This window comes from Notamacropus eugenii, chromosome 1 (genome assembly GCF_028372415.1).
Source record: "Notamacropus eugenii isolate mMacEug1 chromosome 1, mMacEug1.pri_v2, whole genome shotgun sequence".
Classification (NCBI taxonomy): domain Eukaryota; kingdom Metazoa; phylum Chordata; class Mammalia; order Diprotodontia; family Macropodidae; genus Notamacropus; species Notamacropus eugenii.
Genome location: NC_092872.1, coordinates 446,265,869 through 446,286,055, shown reverse-complemented (window position 1 = coordinate 446,286,055; position 20,187 = coordinate 446,265,869). Strand labels below are relative to the sequence as shown.

At 41.5% G+C, this 20,187-nt stretch overlaps 1 protein-coding gene across 3 annotated transcripts in view; it reads right to left on the bottom strand.

Moving 5' to 3' along the window:
• Window positions 1-20,187, bottom strand: part of NEK6 (NIMA related kinase 6) — a 129,962-nt gene that overhangs the window by 71,784 nt on the left and 37,991 nt on the right. For all 3 annotated transcript variants that reach the window (XM_072631882.1, XM_072631880.1, XM_072631881.1), the window contains exon 2: window positions 12,725-12,849. In XM_072631882.1, the coding sequence (XP_072487983.1) occupies window positions 12,725-12,817 (93 nt within the window). In that variant the 5' untranslated portion in view covers window positions 12,818-12,849. The remainder of the gene's footprint in view (window positions 1-12,724; window positions 12,850-20,187) is intronic.

The following is a 20,187-nucleotide window of genomic DNA, read 5'->3' as shown; positions in this document are numbered from 1 at the left end:
GCCTCTCTGGCTCAATTCCCTCAGGGGGTTTATGCACAGACCTTCCACAATGGATCCAGGCTCCTGCTCGCTTGGGGAGCCCCCGTCCGCAGCTGCCTCTCAGCCCCTACCTCCCAGGGGGGGGCCCAAGCCTTAGGGGCACCTCACTCCCCTCTCAACCCGCCAAAGAGACTCTCTCACCTACCCCCGTCAGTCACCTGTTGGTGGGGGGGGGCCCGTGCTGCCGCTGAAGATCCTGCCTCCGGAGCCCTTTCAGATCTGTGCCTCTCGGAGCTGCGGCCGCCGCCGCAGGTCCGGGCTGGGCACCGCGTCTGCAGCGCGACGGACCTTTTGCGAGAGTTTTGCTGGTCCCTCTGTGGGTGGGGGGACCCGCGTGGCCGCTGGAGATCCCGTCCCGTAGCCCTCTCGGATCTTTTTCTCACGGTGTCACTGCCGCGGTATGGTTGCTCTCTGCTACCCACCCTGGCGCCCAGTCCACGGCGTGAAGGACCCCCGTGAGAGGTTTGCAGGTCTCTCCGGAACAGAAATCTCCCTTGCTCCAATATTCCGTGGTCTCTGGGTGCAGAATTCGCCCTGGGTTAGTCCCCTCTGCCGTTCTGTGGTTTGTGGGTTCGGAGCTATGTGTATGTGCATCTTTCTACTTCACCATCTTGGCTCCGCCCCCACATTTTTAGGAGGGGGTAGATTTTAAGTTCTCTTCCTGCTCTAGAATTTCTGACTTATTCAAAGATACAAAGCAAAAGCAAAGCTGGCATCCAGTACTATTCAGTCACACCCAACAGCTTCGTACAGAAAGCATAGGTGCACTCCAGGAGAAGATCGACATGGTGTGGATTTCATGTTATTAGCTTAAAAACTTGGGGTAAGTCACTTTTCTTGGTGCCATTTTCTTCCCCTATAAAATTCTAGGAACTAGAGTAGATGATCTTTAAGACCTCTGACACTTCCAAACCTCATCTAATCCTATGAATACTATTCAGCATCACTTTCCTACTGTAGGCCATTATAAGATATGACTGTTCCACATCTGAACACCATCCTGGTTTCCAGACAATGGATGTACTAAGCTTGGGAGACAGTATGGAACACAGCAGAAAATGGATGGGATCTGGAGACAATATGTGTTGCGGATCTTAGCTCTGTCACTTACTGCTTTTGTGACCTGGGGCAAGACACAGTTAACCTCTCTGGGCCTTCATTTCCTCATCTGTAAAAGAAAAGGGTTGGATTTGATGGCTTCTAAAGTCTCTTTTCAGCCCTAAATCTGTGATCTGCTGATCTAAAAGATTCACAAACAAAAAAATTGAGTAACACTGTGAGGCTACTAATGGATTGTTTCAAGATGTTAAAAGATCATTAGATTTGGGACTATGTAGGATATGAGAGAGCCTTTTATTAAAGAAGCATTTAAACAAAAGCCCAGAAAGGCAAGTGACCTGTCTAAAGCTGTAAATAGCAGTATAGGATGAAAGTCCTTGCAAGCTCTCTGGCTTTGAGTTTGGTTATTTCCAACTATATCATACTGTCCACAAATTTAAGGAATTATATAGGGCTGGTAGGGTGTAGAGCAATGATTCCCATTGTCAGCAGGCAGCCACCCCCTTTCTGGAGTTAACCCCAGAGGGTTTCTAGACACCTCAGAGGCTGACACATTCTGGAACCCTCCAAGACTACAGCTGTACATTTACATATGCAATGACCCAGATTTGCATTACTTATCTCAACCAATTTGAACTAATTGAAGCAATCCTGCTTCCTAACAGACAAGGAAAAATGGCGGAGTATAATATTCAGAACAGGATCAGAAAATAGGATCCCCTGTCAGGCATCAACTTTAAAGCTACCTTTCACAATCCATTACAAAGAAAAGTGCTAGTCTCCAAATTAGTCACGGATTTCAGGACAATATTACCTGCATGAAGACCAGCAGAGGCTTTGGAGTTAAAATATACCCTCTAAAATTTGAAGGGTGCTTAGAACTTAGAATGCTAAAATGCAGAATATAAAATTTTTTTAACGAGAAGAGATTTTAGAACCCACTAGAAAGTGGTAGAAGTAGGGGGAAGAAATAACCCATCTCTCTCCCATTCAATTCTGGCTAGAAACATTTGGGAAAGAAGAAGGCAGTAAGCCAGGTAACTGAAGTGAAGACGCAGCTTTCTGCCATTAACAATACCCTTCATGCAAAGTTGATTTCTCCCCTTAAAACAGAAAGTACCCCCCAATGGTTTTTAGGTCTGCCATAGAGTTTCTAATACAGAAGGTATAGTATCACTTCAGGAGGGGTGATAAAATCAATATCTATTATTTAGGTTAGGCTAATTTTCTTTTCTTAAAGGATTTAATTAGTTCAGGGGACCTTCAGGTCTTTGACACAGCTCCTGGTGACTTCAGTACAAAAGCTGGTGAATGAGAAGTCACTAGTTTCTCCCTGAGGCTTCTGACCAGAAGACCAACATGGTCACCACAGTGGGAGGGAAGCCGGGCTCAACTGAATCAATGCCACATGCTTGCCGAATATTCCTTTCTCTGCTAAAGTTGAGTAAACATTTTTGTTAACTGTTAGATGATGTATGACTATCTCATTTTGTTCCAGTCTCAAACCTAGATTACCAGACTTTTCTGAGAAAGACCTGGCCTACCAAAGAGCGTGCTGAGGAGCGCATAATAGAGAGATTAGCCAAAAAGGAAGGTACCAGACCTGAGGAGACTAGATGGAGTGGGAAAGATTTAAGGATGCACAAGTCATGCTCAGTCTCTTCCCTGAGCACTTTCCCTTCTTGGTAGGCCAAGAAGCAACAGCTGGAGGCAAGATGTTCCTTTCGGCTTTTCTCCAGCAGCCACAGCTGGGCACAAAACAGATATTGATTTGTAATATAATTCTATCACATTTGCAAAAGTGCTTGTGAGACTCTGCTATTACAGTTAAGAATTATATTTTGGAATTTAGAGAAGTCATACTGATGGATTTACATTTTTAAACTAAGTCAGAAATTTCTCTGAAAGTCCATACACTTGCAAGTCCGAAGAATTTTATACCTCTCCTCGAAGTTATTTGTTTACTCAGTGGTATTCAGCCACCTAAACACTACTTCTCAGAGATTTCAAGTTACTAAATAAAAAGGGAAGACAACTGTGTCCCCAAATACCCAACCCAGAGTAGTATCCTTTGAATAGCTAATGAAGAATGAGTGCATTCTAAAAACCGGGGTACCCTTGTTGTGGTTGTTCAGTCATATCCAACTTTTCATGACCCCATTTGGGATTTTCTAAGCAAAGATACAAGAGTAGTTTGCTACTTCCTTCTCCAGTTCATTTTACAGATGAGGACACTGAGGCAAACAAGGTTAAGTGACTTGCCCAAGGTCACACAGCCAGGAACTGTTTGAGGCCAACTTTGAACTCAGGAAGACTCATCTTCCTGACTCCAGGCCTGCACTCTATCTATTATGCTACATCACAGCCCTGGAGTACCCGTTACACAGAACATAATGTTAAATGTTTGTTCAAAGACATTATTAGCCAGAGAGTGAACCTGGAGTTACAGGACCTGAGTCTGAATTCCAATTCCACCACTTTCAGTGTCACCTCAGACAGGTCTTCCTTATCCATAAAATGAGAGAACAGAACTAGATGACCTCTGAGGTCTCTTCTAGCTTCATGATCTTAACAGACTCAGAGGGGGGAGGAGCCAAGATGGTGGAGTAGAAAGACACACATATGCTAGCTCCCAACCCACAGCCCATAAAATATCTGTAAAGAAGAACTCCCAACAAATTCTGGAGCAGCAGAAGCCACAGAACAACGGAGTGGATGAGATTTCTGTTCCAGAGAGACCTGAAAACCTGACGCAAAAGGTCTATCGCACACTGGACCCACAGCAGAGGCCAGCTCTGCCTTGGCCATGCAGCGCCGAGGGAAGCAGATCCGAGCAGGCTTCAGGGACAGAATCTCCAGAGGCCGCACAGGTCCCTTCACCCACAGGTGACAAGGGTCAGAGAAAGAGTCTTTTTGGGGGTCTGAGAGGGGAGTGGGGTGTCCCCATAACTCAGGCCCCGTCGGGAGGCAGCAGCGGACAGGGGCTCCCCAAACAGGCAGGAGCTTGGATCCATTGTTGAAGGTCTCTGCATAAACCCCCTGAGGGAACTGAGCCCCTTGTGGCTGCCCTGCTCCCACCTGAGCAACTGAACTTAATCTCACACTGAATAGCAGCCCTGCCCCCGCCCAAAGCCCTGAGGCTGGGAAGCAGCATTTGAATCTCAGACCCCAAGCGCTGGCTGGGCGGATCTGGAGGCATGGTAGGTGTGGAAAGAAAACTCAGAAGTCAAGTCACTGGCTGGGAAAATGACCAGAAAAGGGAAAAAAATAAGACTATAGAAGGTTACTTTCTTGGTGAACAGATATCTCCTCCCTTCCTTTCTGATGAGGAAGAACAATGCTTATCATCAGGGAAAGACACAGAAGTCAAGGCTTCTGTATCCCACACATCCAAAATAAATATTCAACAGGCTCAGGCCACGGAAAAGCTCAAAAAGGATTCTGAAAATCAAGTAAGAGAGGTGGAGGAAAAATTGGGAAGAGAAATGAGAGAGATGAAAGAAAAGCATCAAAAGCAGGTCAACACCTTGCTAAAGGAGACCCCCAAAAATGCTGAAGAAAATAACACCTTGAAAAATAGGCTAACTCAATTGGCAAAAGAGGTTCAAAAAGCCAATGAGGAGAAGAATGCTTTCAAAAGCAGAATTAGCCAAATGGAAAAGGAGGTTCAAAAGCTCACTGAAGAAAATAGTCCTTTCAAAATTAGAATGGAACAGATGGAGGCTAATGACTTGATGAGAAACCAAGAAATCACAAAACAAAACCAAAAGAATGAAAAAATGGAAGAGAATGTGAAATATCTCATTGGAAAAACAACTGACCTGGAAAATAGATCCAGGAGAGACAATTTAAAAATTATGGGCCTATCTGAAAGCCATGATCAAAAAAAGAGACTAGACATCATCTTTCATGAAATTATCAAGGAAAACTGCCCTGAGATTCTAGAACCAGAGGGCAAAATAAGTATTCAAGGAATTCACAGATCACCGCCTGAAAGAGATCCAAAAAGAGAAACTCCTAGGAACATTGTGGCCAAATTACAGAGTTCCCTGGTCAAGGAGAAAATTGCAAGCAGCTAGAAAGAAACAATTCAAGTATTGTGGAAATACAATCAGGATAACACAAGATCTAGCAGCTTCTACATTAAGGGATCGAAGGGCATGGAATAGGATATTCCAGAAGTCAAAGGAACTAGGACTAAAACCAAGAATCACTTACCCAGCAAAAGTGAGTATAATACTTCAGGGGAAAAAATGGTCTTTCAATGAAATTGGGGACTTTCAAGCATTCTTGATGAAAAGACCAGAGCTGAAAAGAAAATCTGACTTTCAAACACAAGAATGAAGAGAAGCATGAAAAGATAAACAGCAAAGAGAAGTCATAAGGGACTTACTAAAGTTGAACTGTTTACATTCCTACATGGAAAGACAATATTTGTAACTCTTGAAACTTTTCAGTATCTGGGTAGTTGGTGGGATTACACACACACACACACACACACACACACACACACACACAGCACAGAGTGAATGGAATAGCATGGGATCATATCTCTAAAAAAAATGAAATTAAGTGGTGAGAGAGAAATATATTGGGAGGAGAAAGGGAGAAATGGAACGGGGCAAATTATCTCTTGTAAAAGAGGCAAGCAAAAGACTTTTTAGTGGAGGGAAAAAGAAGGGAGGTGAGAGAAAAACATGAAGTTTACTCTCATCACATTCCACTAAAGGAAGGAATAAAATGCACACTCATTTTGGTATGAAAACCTATCTTACAATACAGGAAAGTGGGGGAGAATGGGATAAGCAGGGTAGGGGGGAGGATGGAAGGGAGGGCAATGGGAGGAGGGAGTAATTTGAAGTCAACACTCTTGGGGAGGGACAGGATCAAAAGAGAGAATAGAAGCAATGGGGGGCAGGATAGGATGGAGGGATATATAGTTAGTCTTACACAACACGACTATTATGGAAGTCATTTGCAAAACTACACAGATATGGCCTATATTGAATTGCTTGCCTTCCAAAGGGAATGGATGGGGAGGGAGGGATGAAGAGAAGTTGGAACTCAAAGTTTTAGGAACAACTGTCGAGTACTGTTCTTGCTACTAGGAAATAAGAAATACAGGTAAAAGGATACAGAAAGTTATCTTGCCCTACAGGACAAAAGAGAAGATGGGGCCGAGGGAAGGGAGGGATGATAGAAGAGAGGGCAGATTGGTAATAGGGGCAATTAGAATGCTCGGTGTTTTGGGGTGGGGGGACAAATGGGGAGAAAATTTGGAACCCAAAATTTTGTGAAAATGAATGTTAAAAGTTAAATAAATTAATTAAAAAATAAAAAAATAAAAAAAAGAGACTCAGAAGTTCAAGAGTGAAAAAGAGAACATAAATTACTATACTTACCTTAAAAACATGGGCTTCCCCCATTCAGACAATCCCAGAATCATGGGACCAAATAGCTAAAATGGACCTTAGATGTCACCCAAAGTCTACCTAACTCTCTCTAGTGAAGGAGAATTCGCTATATAAGAATGAATGAAAAAAGTATTTATTAAGCTCTTACTATATGCTAGGCAATGTGATAATTGTGAAGGATACAATTACAAGAATGTAAGACAGCTCCTTCCTTGCAGTTACTGAGACAGTTTTGGTTTTTGGTGGGTTTTTTTTTTTTAAACCTAACTGCAAGACTTTATGCTGGCCGATATTTTCCATTAGTAGCTAAAGTAACCCTTTGTCCTGGCTCTTATTCAGACAGCTGCATGGGCTACAGAGGTGGAGAAGATGAGTGAGCAGCACAGATAGGAAAAGCAGAAACTCAAACAGTCAACAACCCATTTTCCTAAGGGAAATTATGATTCAGAAAGAAAGAAGGAAGCAATGATCTGAAGGAAAGGTGACCAAGATGTTATACAGAGGATTAATCCACTGGTCAAGAACTGGACTAATTAACCCCTAATATCCCTTACACTTTTAAAGCTGTAAGATTTCTGCGAGATGGAACTTCCTATGTATTTGAGTCCACTATGGCCAGACTTGTGGGAAAAGAGATAAGAAATCTGAATTAATGTTGTAGTTTATACTTTCTATACTCCCACAATGCTGCTCTAGGTAACCTCCAAAAAAGCAAAAAGGAAAATTGGCAACTTCTGGTTGAATCTGCAATGTGGTTGATGGGATCTGCCTCTAGTTATCAAACTTTAAACAAACTGAGGAAAAATCATCCTTTAGACTGGCACATTTGAGCTGAGGATAAGGAAGAACTTCTTAACATTTACAACTTTGCAACAATGGAACGGTCTGACTCAATGGATGTGTTCAAGCAAGGGGAGAAATCACTATTTCCTCCCTCTGGCTTCTGACCAGAAGACCAACATGGTCAACACAGAGACAGGGAAGCTACATCTTATAACAATGCCATAGAAGGGGCTCCTGAATTGGAAGGGAGGTTACAGTAGATGACTTCTGACAATCCTTTCAGCTCTGCCATTCTATGTTTTATGCTCTAATTATCTACAGTCTAAGGCTCCCTTCCAACTCTAACATTCTATGTTCTATTTTCTAACATTCTGGATTCTAAAGTCACTGCCAGTTATAGCTTTATTTGTTCAAAGGTCTTCTGTAGCATTAGCATTCTGTGACTACCCTGGGCAAATTAAGGACAGATTCTGGGGGACCCTCTTCTTTGGCCTTGGGGTAATAAAAGGACCCAAGGATTCCCTACTATTTTGCACTGCTAAAAGTACATTCTCCAATCAGCTTGGATGAAAGACACAAGCACCCCTAGAGTGGATTCATCAGAGTTAAAAATCTTTGAATCATGATAACCTGTAGTTATGAATAAATACTTTTTTAGTTTTTGAAGGAGCATAACATTAAATTTTAAAAGAAAATAATATACTCGCCCAATTAGTTTTCTGAAATCTCATTAAAAAATTTAGCCTGACTAAGTCAGACTTCTGACCTGAATTTTAATTATCTTTACGCTGGATGGAGATCTTTTTCCTTGATATTTGCAATGCATCATTAATCTTAAGGCAACTGTTTCCGTGATTTTAAAATGCATATTTCATCAGAATGACATTTACTGTAAACTAATTTCACCTTCAAAGACATATGACATTTTATAGAAGAGGAAATCCTTAACAGATTATAAAGTCTTATCTTTGTAAATGGGTTTGTGTCCAGAAAAAAAAAAAAACACTCTCTTTGCTTTCCAGATCAACTTTACAAATAGCAATAGCCCATTGAGCTGTACGGTTTACAGGGCATTTTCCTCATAATAGCACAACAGGGTAGCTACTCCAGGAATTATCATCCCTATTTAACAGATGAGGAAACTGAGGCTCAGAAAGCTGAAGAAATTTCCCCCATGGTAACACGACCAGTGAATGTCATAGTTGGGACCCATTTCTTCTGATTCGTTCCAAGCTCTTTGCATTATATTGAGGCTACCTCTTGTTCTGTCAAATACCAAAGTCCTTGAAATTCTGACCCCATTAATTTCCCTGAGCACTATCAGTATCTTGTGAAGGCAGTATGGTGTAGTGAAAAGAACACCCCCAGAACTACCAATATGGAGATCATTTCCCCTAATTCATCAGTATTCTACTGTGTAATGTTCCAATCCTGGCACTGCCAATTACTAGCTGAATGACCTCAGGTAAGTCAATGTGAAAGGATTCAGTTTCCTCATCTGCAAAATGAGGCAGTTGAACTGGTTGACTTCTAATGTTATTTGTTCTAAGGTCCCATCCTAGCTCTAACAACCTATCATTCTACATCTCTTCTAGTTCTAACATTCTTTGACTTCATGATGCCTCAACAATTTTGTTTTGGTGTCTTTTTTAAACAGTGGGGCTTTATACAAGGCAGAAAACAAACATGTAACTAGTTTCCTCTCCCATTCCTACCCTGGATTGCCCCCAGGAAAAAAATGCCCTGCTCTCAGAACTCATTACTAAACTCTGGACAGATGCTGGCAGGCCTGGAGAAATTTTCACCCAATAATAGCCACATGGAGAAACACGGCAGCCCAGAGCCTGGGTAATAGGCAAACACAGAGTAATAGTTACTAATTACACTTAACTATGGCATTACCGATTCTAACATGTGCTACAAGATGCCACGAATGTATCTGTGGCAGCAGAACACTTCCTCATCTTGTTCATGAAATAATTACAGGGGCTCTCTCCTGCCAAATGAGGCAGTAATTAACCCTAATTGCTCAAAATGCAACTGGCTAATTCTAGGAGATTAATCAAGGGGATTCAATTATTATTGAATGACTTAATATGACAAATTGGTGCATTACCGGAGGAGGCACCATTTGCAGAGAATGCAGGAAAACCACCAGAGTAGTCAGTGAGCAGGAGACTACTCAAGAGGTGTCTAAGAGAGGGGTGTCACATCCTTCTTGAGTTCTGGTTACCTGACTTCCTCTTTGGAAATAAGATTCCTTTTCCACCCTCCTTCAGACAGGAAGGCTGAAAATGCAAAATAAAGCATACTGGAAACCTTGAACAAGAGATCAAGAAACTAGGGTATCGGTCCCAGCTCTGCAGCTAACGAAATAAGTGGCCTTGAGCAACTTACACAACCTCTCTCTGGACCTGTTTCCCACTCTGTGAAATGAAGATGATGGATTCCATGATGCCTTAGGTCTCTTCTGACTCCAGCATAGTTTAAGGTCTCTTCTAGCTCTAACACTCTATGTTCTGTGTTACAATATTCTATATGATAAAATTCTGCCTAGGCCTAACATTCTATATTCTAAAGTGACTTTCACCTCTAATATCCTATAAGCAATGTTCTGACATTCCATAGTCCTTTCTGACTTTATTCTCTCCTCTCAAGTTACATTTAGCTCTTACATTCCATATCCTGAGGAATATGGTCTTATTTCTTGAGACCAAAAGGTCTTAAGAACATTTTCTCAAGGACTTAAGAGACCTTCTTATTAGTCTTATTTTTAAGACATTAATAAGAAGGTCTCCTCTAGGTCAAACAATCTATGACTATATTATCTTTCAATAGCTTTGTTGATCAAATCAGCATTGCAATTCAACAATTATTAAGTATCTATGTGCATGTACTATGTTAAATACTGGGGACACAAGATGGGGAGGGACACAATTGTGGTGGGTAGTGTGGAGAGGCTTAGAATCAGGAAGACTCATCTTCATGAGTTCAAATCTGACCCCAGATACTTACTAGCTATGTGACTCTGGGCAAGTCATTTAACCCTGTTTGCCTCAGTTCCTCATCCGTAAAATGAGCTGGAGAAGAAAATGGCAAAGCACTCCAGTATCTTTGCCAAGAAAACTTCAAATGGGGTCATGAAGAGTCAGATACAACTGAAAAATGATTCAGCAGCAAAGATACATTACACTGATTTATTTATAAATAAGTAAAATACTTTATATACTTAGAATAAATATTTATTCATGAAAAGGGAAAGAATACAAACAACTGGAGGAATTCAGGGAAGGCTTCGCAGAGGAAGTAATCTCTGAGCTAAGCCTTGAAAACTCACCACTTTTTATGAGGTCCATAGGTACATCAAGTAGGGATCTTCGTCGAACTGCAAGCAAACTATGACTCTTCTAATACAGAGAAAAGATAAGCACTATTACTGTGCAACTAGGTAGGACATGCTCTCCTACGTAATAGCGTGGGGGGAGAAAAGGCGATCCAGGGGTCAGGGAATGGAAAAGAAACCAAACCAATGAAAGATTAACCTTGAAAAGCCGTATTAATACTAATTATTTAAGGGAAATTAACATCTATGACAGGAAGACCTACAAAATATGTTCCTAAAATATGATGAAGAAACATGATGTAAGCACATACTGCTGGGTAAATGTCATTGATAGACTTGCTCAATGAAGGACTGACACAAACCTTCAATTTGTTTTAAAAAAAAAAAAGAAACCTACAATATTTGCAAAACACAAAAAAGCAAAGCATAATAAAATGAGATTTGCCTCTATCGAGTCATGCCATACGAGGGTGAGAATGACAATAGTAGCTCACATTGGGCACCCCTTCCTCATCTCTGCCTGCTGAAATCCTTTTCCTTCAAGGCTCAGAGCAAGCACCACATCACATAAACCATTCCTCAATCCTTCAGCTGAAAGTGTGCTATCAGCCTTCCTCAAATTTTGCCCCTATCTCTCCTCTACACATCACAATCTACCCTGAATTATAATTATTTATGCTCATGTCCTATTCCACCTCCAAGAGCTTTAAGTTCCTCAAGAAGAGAGAATACGTCATTTTTTCCCAGTCTTCCCAGTCCTGAGCATAAGGCCTTGCATAGTAGGCATTTAATACACATTTGTTGAACTGAATTTATGGCCATCAAGCCAGCTCCATTAATTCATTGGGCCATCATCATAATATCTCTGTGTTATAATAATTCTAGGGTAAACACTACTGCCTCTCCTTCTCTGATTTGAGGGGTGGGGGTGGGGATGATGGAACTGAAGGCTCAGCAAGAGGAGTTACTTGTGCAAATTCACACAGCTAGTTACTTGAGTAACAAAGCCAAGACTCACACTTATGTCCTCTCTTTATACTCTCTCTCTCTCAATGAGCTCATCACTAAACAGATGGCTCCGAGTCCATATATTCAGCCCTGAACTCTCATCTCACACTGAGTTCATCACCTCCTGCCTATCGCCTCCCAGATACCCCACCAAAATCTCAACTTCAACATGTCCAAAATAAAACCATCTTTGCCACCCTCCCCCCAGTCCCCTTTCCTCGCTCCCTCCAAACTTCCCTATGTCTCATCACTAGCTTCCTGAGTCATCCTTGACTCTTCGCTCTCCAACACTCCACAAACCCAATCAGCTGCTAAGTCTTGTAGCTTCAACAAAATCTCTCAAATTGCTCCCTTCTCTCTACACACACCATCTCTACCCTCATCCAGATCCTAATCCCCTTTCACCTAAACTACTTGAGCTCTCTACTCCCAGGCTTTCTCTTTTCCAATATGATTCCTTAGGAAACATACTAAACCCTCTGCAGGGGTCATCTTACTCTGTGACAATTGGGGGGAGAGGGGGAAGGAGTAATTAATGCAGGTTGGTGAGATCATTTCACACAGCCCATCCTGGCAGAAAAATCCTGGCTCCAGCACTGCTGACCAGTGGTCATTTAGCTCCTGATGGAAGACTTGTATTGAAAGTAACCCATTCCACTTTTGAACATCTCTAATTGTTAGTTTCCTTCTACTAAGCTGAAATCTGCTTCTCTGCAACATCCTCTGATCGCTCCTAGTTCCACTCTGGGGCCAAGGAAAACAAAGGTAGTCTCTCATCCACATGACAGACTTTCAAATATTGGAAGGCAGGTATCATGTATCTACTAAGTCTTCTCCAGGACAAATATCCCTAGTTCTGTCAATAAGTCCTCAAAAAGGCAGTCTTCACTCATCTCATTATCCTGATCTGTGAATCACTGGAGGTCCAGAGAGTGGGGCCCTGGATAGAGAAAATACTGCTTTCTGTTCACTTAAAAGAAAGTGGTTTCCTAAGAAAGGAGCAATGTGGCTTAGATGTCCTTAAAAAGGAAACCTCCTTTCCCCCACCAACCCTCCCAGAAAAGGCCATTATACTTACTTGGGGGTCAGGTTGATATTCTGTCCCTGGAATATGGCACAGACTGCTGGTCTGATCCCCAAGGTGATGTGCATGGCTGTGTTGTCCTTCCATGGTATCATGCCAATCCGTACAAAACAGGTGGGCTACAGAAAAAGAAAAAGAAGATAAATAAAGCCCCAAGGGATTAGCAATGGGTTTAAGTTCTTTTTTTTAATTAATATTTTTTCATTTAACAATCACTTATTTTCCCGCCTTCCCAAACCTGTTGCTCCCTCAAAAAAAAATTGTAACAAATAGGCAAAGTCAAGCCCATCGATTAGAAAATCATTCAACAGATTATGATATATTAATATGATAGAATACTACTGTACTGCTAGAAATAATGCAAGGAGAGGTTTCAGAGAATCCTGAGAAAACTCAGAGCTGATACAGAATGAAGTGAAGACAACCACAACTATTTCTGCCCTAACAACATGGTAAAAAAACCCAAAATACCCAAGAACCTGGGAAGACTTAAAAATCTCTGATGCAATGATCAAAGTTCTAGGAGTCAGAAAAATTCATCCATTCACCTCCCCAGGCTCAACATTGGAGTGATGTCTCTGATTCTTCCCTCTCCCTAGATCTAGTCACTTGTCATATCCTACCTCCTCTACATTAATATCCGTCTCCTCACTATAGTCGCCAGCCCTACCTAATTATTTCTCTAATCACCTACTGTAACTTCCTCCATGCTTCCAGTCTAATGGAAGCCCTCTAATCCTGCCCTCTAGCCAGTCCTCTAATCCTGGACATGCTGCTGCCCGAATCTCCCTAATGAACAGGTCTGACTATGTTGCTCTCTTGCTTAAAGACCTTCACTTGTTTCCCTTTTGCCCACAGGAAGTCAATGCTAGGAGGGACCTGCACGTCTTATGTGTCAGGCACTGTGGCCAGTATTGTGAGTGCAAAACCAAGAATTAAATAAATCCCTATCCCTAAGGAGCTTATATTCTATTGGCAGGACATATCATGTACATAAACAAATATAAAACATGCCCAAAATTAGTACAAAGTAATTTTATTTTTTGGCAGGGAGAATCAGAAAAGGCCTCTTGTAGGTCATGGTATCTGAAGTGAGACTTCAAGGGAGCAAAGAGATGTAAGGGTCCTAGGATATCATTTAAATCTAACTCTATGATTTTATGGATTGGGAAACTGAGTCCTAGAAATGGGAAGTGTGCCCCAGGGTCACAGGATGAGTCAGTGGAAGGGTCTCCTGACCCCAAACCTCCAGTTTTTCCCATGACTTCCCCACTGCCACTTCTACATATTTCATATTAGAAAAAGCATTCACTTTGCTACCCACTTCTTCATACCTCTTCTGGGGTCCCTTACCCCAGGGTGGACTTCAAAAGGGGTATGGTCCTTCCCATGCAGCCCCAAGCCTGCTGCCTCTTCACCCTCATAACAGTAAGATGCTCAATCAGTTCTTGAATGGAAATGTCACCTGTATCTGGAAATCACTGGCAGTGCCACAGAGGGAAGACACTGAAGCTCCAGTGTGAGGTTCTGGCACCACTATTGAGAACAATCCTGACACAGGGGCACCTCCACCACAGGACCCACTCAGCATTCATGGCTTAACCACAGGTTAACAAAGGCCTCTTTGGAAAAGACTGAATTCCTCTGCATGTCAGGGCACCAGGAGCTGTGCATTAAACCCCAGGAGGACAATACTACCACAAAGACTGCTTTTCTTATCTCGCTGGCAGGGTCTCATAAAACTAGACCAAAGTAAAATGGAACATGGTTCTAATTCTCTCCAAAAATGGGGACACACAAAGCTGAGCCAACATGACCAGGGGGAGGGGTGACAAATGGGGATCAGAGGAATCCCATCTGTGCCACTTGCTGCTCATGATTATGGGTGAGTCATGGAAGCTCTACAGCACACACTGCTATACCTGGCACACAGTAAACACTTAATAAATGCTTTTTCACTCACTCATTCATTCATTCCCTGGGGCTCAGTTTACTCATCCATAAAATGAAGAGATTAGACTAAATGACTTCTAAGATCCCTTCCAGCTGTAAATCTATAACACTGTGATCTCTAGTTCCCTGTGTTTTAAAAGAGGTGACTGACTGCTTTCATTCTCAGGAATGAGACCCAGAAGAGAACCTGCTCTTCCTTAAGTTTTCTATATGTGAGCCTTGTACAAGCGCCATAACTTCACTTAGTGAAGAAAAAAACACAACTAAATATCCAAGCTAAAAAGGATTCTGGAATCCTGAATATTAGAGCTGATAGGGATCTCAAAGGTCACTTAGTCACAGAATTACAGAATCCAACTTCCCTATTTTATCAAAGAAACTGAGGTCCAAAGAGAAGGGTCTTTCCACTCTACCATGATGATTCCAACCACTCCAATCTGCCTTTCCTCCTCCCTTTCTTCCTATAAATGGAGGCTGCTGGGGAAATAACATGAAATATCCATGAAATGCAGGTTATGTTTGATTAGGTGCAAGGGGAAAAAGTCAAGAACACAAATCTACAAGAGTTGAAATTCAGTCAGATGTCATCTGCTGAATGCAATGAATCTTATTAATTCCTTTTAAAACAGCTGGTCAACAGGAGAATCAACATGTCAAATCACTAGTCAATAATTATTACTGTACATAATTTGTTAAATATGAATCCCCTTCCAATATAGTTACAATACAGTTTAGCTCATCTTTAGTTGTCACCTAGACTATTGTAACCTACTCATGAATTAGGTCTAGTTGGTCCCCCTTCAATCTATCCTTCAGAAGCTGCCAAAGTTATCTTCCTTATGCACAAGTCTAATCATGTCACTCCCCTGCTCCAACACCTTCAATGGATCCCAGTTACCTACAGGATAAAAATCTACTTCCTTAGCCTAGCTCCAATCTACTTTTCCAGTCATATTTTTGAGTACTTTCTTTTGAACACTGTGTATTATTAACACAGAGCTACACCCTGGGCTGGAATGCACTCCTCATCTCCACTTGTTGGTATAAAAAGCAGCATTATGTAGTTGAAAATGAAATTGATTTGGCATTAGAAAACTGAGTTCAAATCTCTGACCTTTTACCTACTGCCTTGGATAGGTCATGTCCCCTCTTTGGGCTTCAGTTTCTTCATGTGCAAATTAAGGGAAACAGACTAAGTCCATCTCAGCTCAAACTTTATGATCCTGGTTATAAATGCCTGCTCTTTCTTGAAGTCCCCCTCCCCACCCCAATCCCCCATTACTTCAACTAGGAAGTTATTCCTCCCTTTCGTCGAAACAAGTGTTCCCTTTCTGTCTGACCCCTCCCATCCCATTTTCTACCTAATCTCCTCCACCAAAATTCCCTTCCCATGCTTTATTGTGGTTCCTATGCTTTTCAACACAGTACAAGCTCTAGCAGGTCTAACCAAGCTACAAGTATGAGCAAGGTGACACAGAATGTTGTTCAAGGACAAGCCTAGCTGAAGACAAAGACGTTTCTCACTAAGTTGGCTGCAAAGGTGAATTTTTGGTCCACAGACACATTCAACGACCACCTATTAAAGTTTAGAAAAAGTCAGTGATTTGCATCAATGGGAAAAGCATCCAAACCAATGAAATCTCAGGGACCACATCATTTTTCATCATAATATCCACTGCCTTGCATTTAACAGATACTTAATAAATTGATGAACTGAAGGGAGGAACTGGAAAGTGTTCAGAGATGAACAAAGAAAATTAAAGACATGAAAAATATTTTCAACGAGGACATATTGAAAGGCGCTGAAACATTATTCCAAGAAGTTAAGGTAAGTTGGTTTCCTAATTATTGTCAGTGAGCTAAAACTAACTATTTTGACAGTGCCTTAATGTTTGTAAAACAAAGAGATTTTGTGTAGCCAGAATACAATGCTTTAGTTGGTAGTAAATACACATAATAAAGAAGGTAACTTAGCCCAGATACTCTACATCTAACTTCATTTTTATGCCCAATCAAAGTGGATTTTGGGAGTGAAATAGGCTTCATTTCTACAACAGAATAGCTCCTATGGGGTTTTCTAGGGCAGAGTTCCCAAAAGAGATGTAGGGAACATAGGCTCATAATCAAGGATATAACATAAGACATAAAGGAAATTCCTAATCCTAAGTCAGAAAGTTGTCTGGGACCGCAAAATCAGTACTGGACAAAAAAGTGAAAAGACTGGATTTCCCTTACTCTGGGATGTTGTGCTGCCTTTTACTGGCTGCTCTAGCTATGTAGAAGCTTTCTACCTCATTAGATAGAAGCAGAGAAGCCCAGCAGATGGTAGCAGAGAGCAGTTTGGGGATGCCCACCAGAGGCAATACAATAGAGTCAGGATTCAATAGCTAGCAAAGAGCCATGAAGAACGGCATGGCTCCATCACCAGGTGACATCCACAAGCTTGTAGCATCAGAGGTACAGCTTGCTTGAGCCTTGTGTGCTCCCTCAGTATATATCTTCCCTAAATATTTCTGCGCCACATGTGTTCTGTGTATGAGAATCGTTCCCATTGGTCATACATACACACACACACACACACACGTGGGCATGAGGGAATATTTTCTTTTTACTTTTTTTTTTTTTGCTAAAGTATCTTTTGTTTTCAACATGCCTTAGGCCTGGCTGGTAAAAGTACACATCTCACCCATCATTTGGGGAACAGTTAGGCAAACTGCAGTATTGGGCTCCAAGGTCCTGACCTCAAACACATCTAGATACTGGCAATGTCTTCAGAACCATCTAGTTTAGACTCCTTTTTTTAAATAATTAAGGCACAGGGAGGAAAAGGGACTTGTCCAAGGTCACACAAGTAGTAAGCATGTGAGTGGGATTTGAACTCAGGCCCTGTGACTCCACAGTCGTCATTCTTTCACACTATGTCACACTCCCAATGCTCACTATCACAGCTCCTAGATTCTCTAAGACTGTTGATTTTGCAAGAGATGGTGCAATGGTTGCACAGCCAGGGAAACTGCCAGATTCCGGTGCTGGGTGGAACTGGCCAAAAAAAAAGGAAATTGAAAGAGTTGTTCAACAAGGCGCCTTGAGCAAAGGCACTGAAAGTTAGGATTTCAGAGTGACTGCTTTTTGCCAAGTCAGTTAACAATAAAGCAACCCTTGCCAGAAACACAGTCACAGGCCAACTATGTCAGGAATGTGGGAGCCTGTGACTGAACAGCCTTCTTGCAAATGGCTAATCTCAAAGGCTAAATTCTCAAGAAGTCAATTCAATTCAACCAACATTTCTTAAGCACATTCTATGAGCAGGGCCCTATGCTGAGGACTGGAAAAACAAAGATGAAAAACAACATGGTCTCTGCCCTTAACGGAACTGACAAATGGGGAAGGCAAGGGAGGGTAAGAAGGAAAGCAGAGAAAGAGTTTGCTACAGTGGAAAGAATCCAGGATTGGTTATCAAAGGACTCTAGCTCAAAACTGCTGTCACTTACTACTCTTTGACCTTGGATAAGCCACTTTCCCTTTAATAGATTTTCCATATCCATAAAATGAGAGCACTGAGACTTTCCTTGGAAAGGTGGGTGACTACGGATATGGAATACTGAATGCCCTGCCAGACACAGTGAGTGAACAATGCTGATCACTATTGCTTTTGCTTAACCTTTTCTTTGTTCAAAGGGATGGTTCACTGGGTAGGGACTGGAGGTGGAGTAATATATCGGGAAATGACTATGATATAAAAAGAAAAGGCATCAATAAAACAGTATTATAAAAGAGCAAACAGAAGGGAACAACTGTCCCACGAGTCTGCTCTTATTACATGTAAGCCTTTATTTTAAAAAAACCAATAAAAAATAAGGGCACTAAAGTTGATGGTCTTTAAGGTTCTTCCAAGTTTCAAAATCTATGATTCATTCAATCAATGCTTATTAGATAAATATACACATAAATAAGCATGAAACAAGGTGTTACGTGACAGAGGCAAAGGAGAACAGGTTGCTCTAGGAATACCTGAGGAAGGCTAGATCAAAGAACAACAGATCAGAGGACCTGGGCTCAAATCTCTCCCTTGTGTGTGACCAGGGCCAAAGTCTCTTAGGTATCTCTAAAATTAAGTGTTTGGCCTGAATAACTTCTAAGATTCCCTCCTGCTCTTTGATCTTATAGCAAATACTCCAGTTTGGCTAGAACACAGTTGGTGAAGTGGTACAAGGATCTCTGGAAAGGCAGGTTGTGGATTGTGGAGGGCTTTGACTGCCAGGCTAAGAAATCTCTCTCTATATTTTTTCAGTTTCTTAAGATTTACTGGAGTCTCAAGGAGGGTCCTACAAATAAGATATGCTATGGATTTCCAATTAATTTTAGAGCCCTGTCAATCACTCTCCTCCTTCCCTACTTATTTCAATACTACCACCACCACCTTTTCCTCCATTAATAAAAAGATATTTCTTGGAAGGGAAATGGGGAATGAGGTGGGAGGGAGAGGAGATATACAAAAAAATTCTCTTGGACAAATATCTTTCTGTTAGACTTTACACAGGTGTCAGAGAAATATGGCAGCAATTTCTAACTCACATTGACCAGGATCAGTTAACTTGTTAGAACTGGTCTACTATTCTAACTTTGGCCTTTTTTCTAGATGTATTTCACTCAACAGACAAAGTTATAGAATATTCAAGAAGGGATGGACCTTAGAACACGGAATGTACAAACAAAGACCATAAAATGTTGAGGGTGGATGGAAACTTAGAACATAGCATGTTAGAACCAGAGAGAGCCTTAGAACATAGAAAATGAGAACCCAAAATATTAGAATTAGACATATCTCCTCTTTAATCTGGAGATAACAGGCCCTTTACTCTCTACTTTATGGTGTGGTGAGATTAGAACTTTTGTAAACTATAAAGAACAACAGAAAAGGGAGTTTTCTCATTATTGCGATGCCACAATAGAGACTGATGGTATTGTGGAAAGAACACTGGATTTGGAGACAGAGAACCTGAGTTTGAATCCCAACTCTACTACTTATTTACATCTACAGGACTCTAGGTAAATCACTTCACTTCTCTGAGTCTCAGTTTCCCCTTCTATAAAATAAGGGGTTTGGACCAGATGATCTCTCAGATCCCTTCCAATTCTCCACTGTTGCTCTCATTATCATTGTGTCCTTAAAGGCGATGTACAAAGTAGGCTCAGAAGCTAGAGTCCTTTCTCCTCCTCTCACTCAGTCTCTGGGGATGCCAGTGTGATATCTTAATCACTTGACAGGAAGGAGCAAGATCTCAGACCCAAAACGAAGGCAGCCTGGTCAAACCAGACATTAAACTTGGAGAAGATTATATTAGATTTCCCCCAACTGTTCTGCTGTGAGCTGTCAGTTTCGCAGAAGGTAATGTCAAAGAAAGGATTGGTTAGACAAATGTTTCACTGACAACAGATGCATAGGTTTCAGAGTCCAGGGACACATGGGCAGTGAGTGGCAGAAATGGAATTCAAACCCAGAT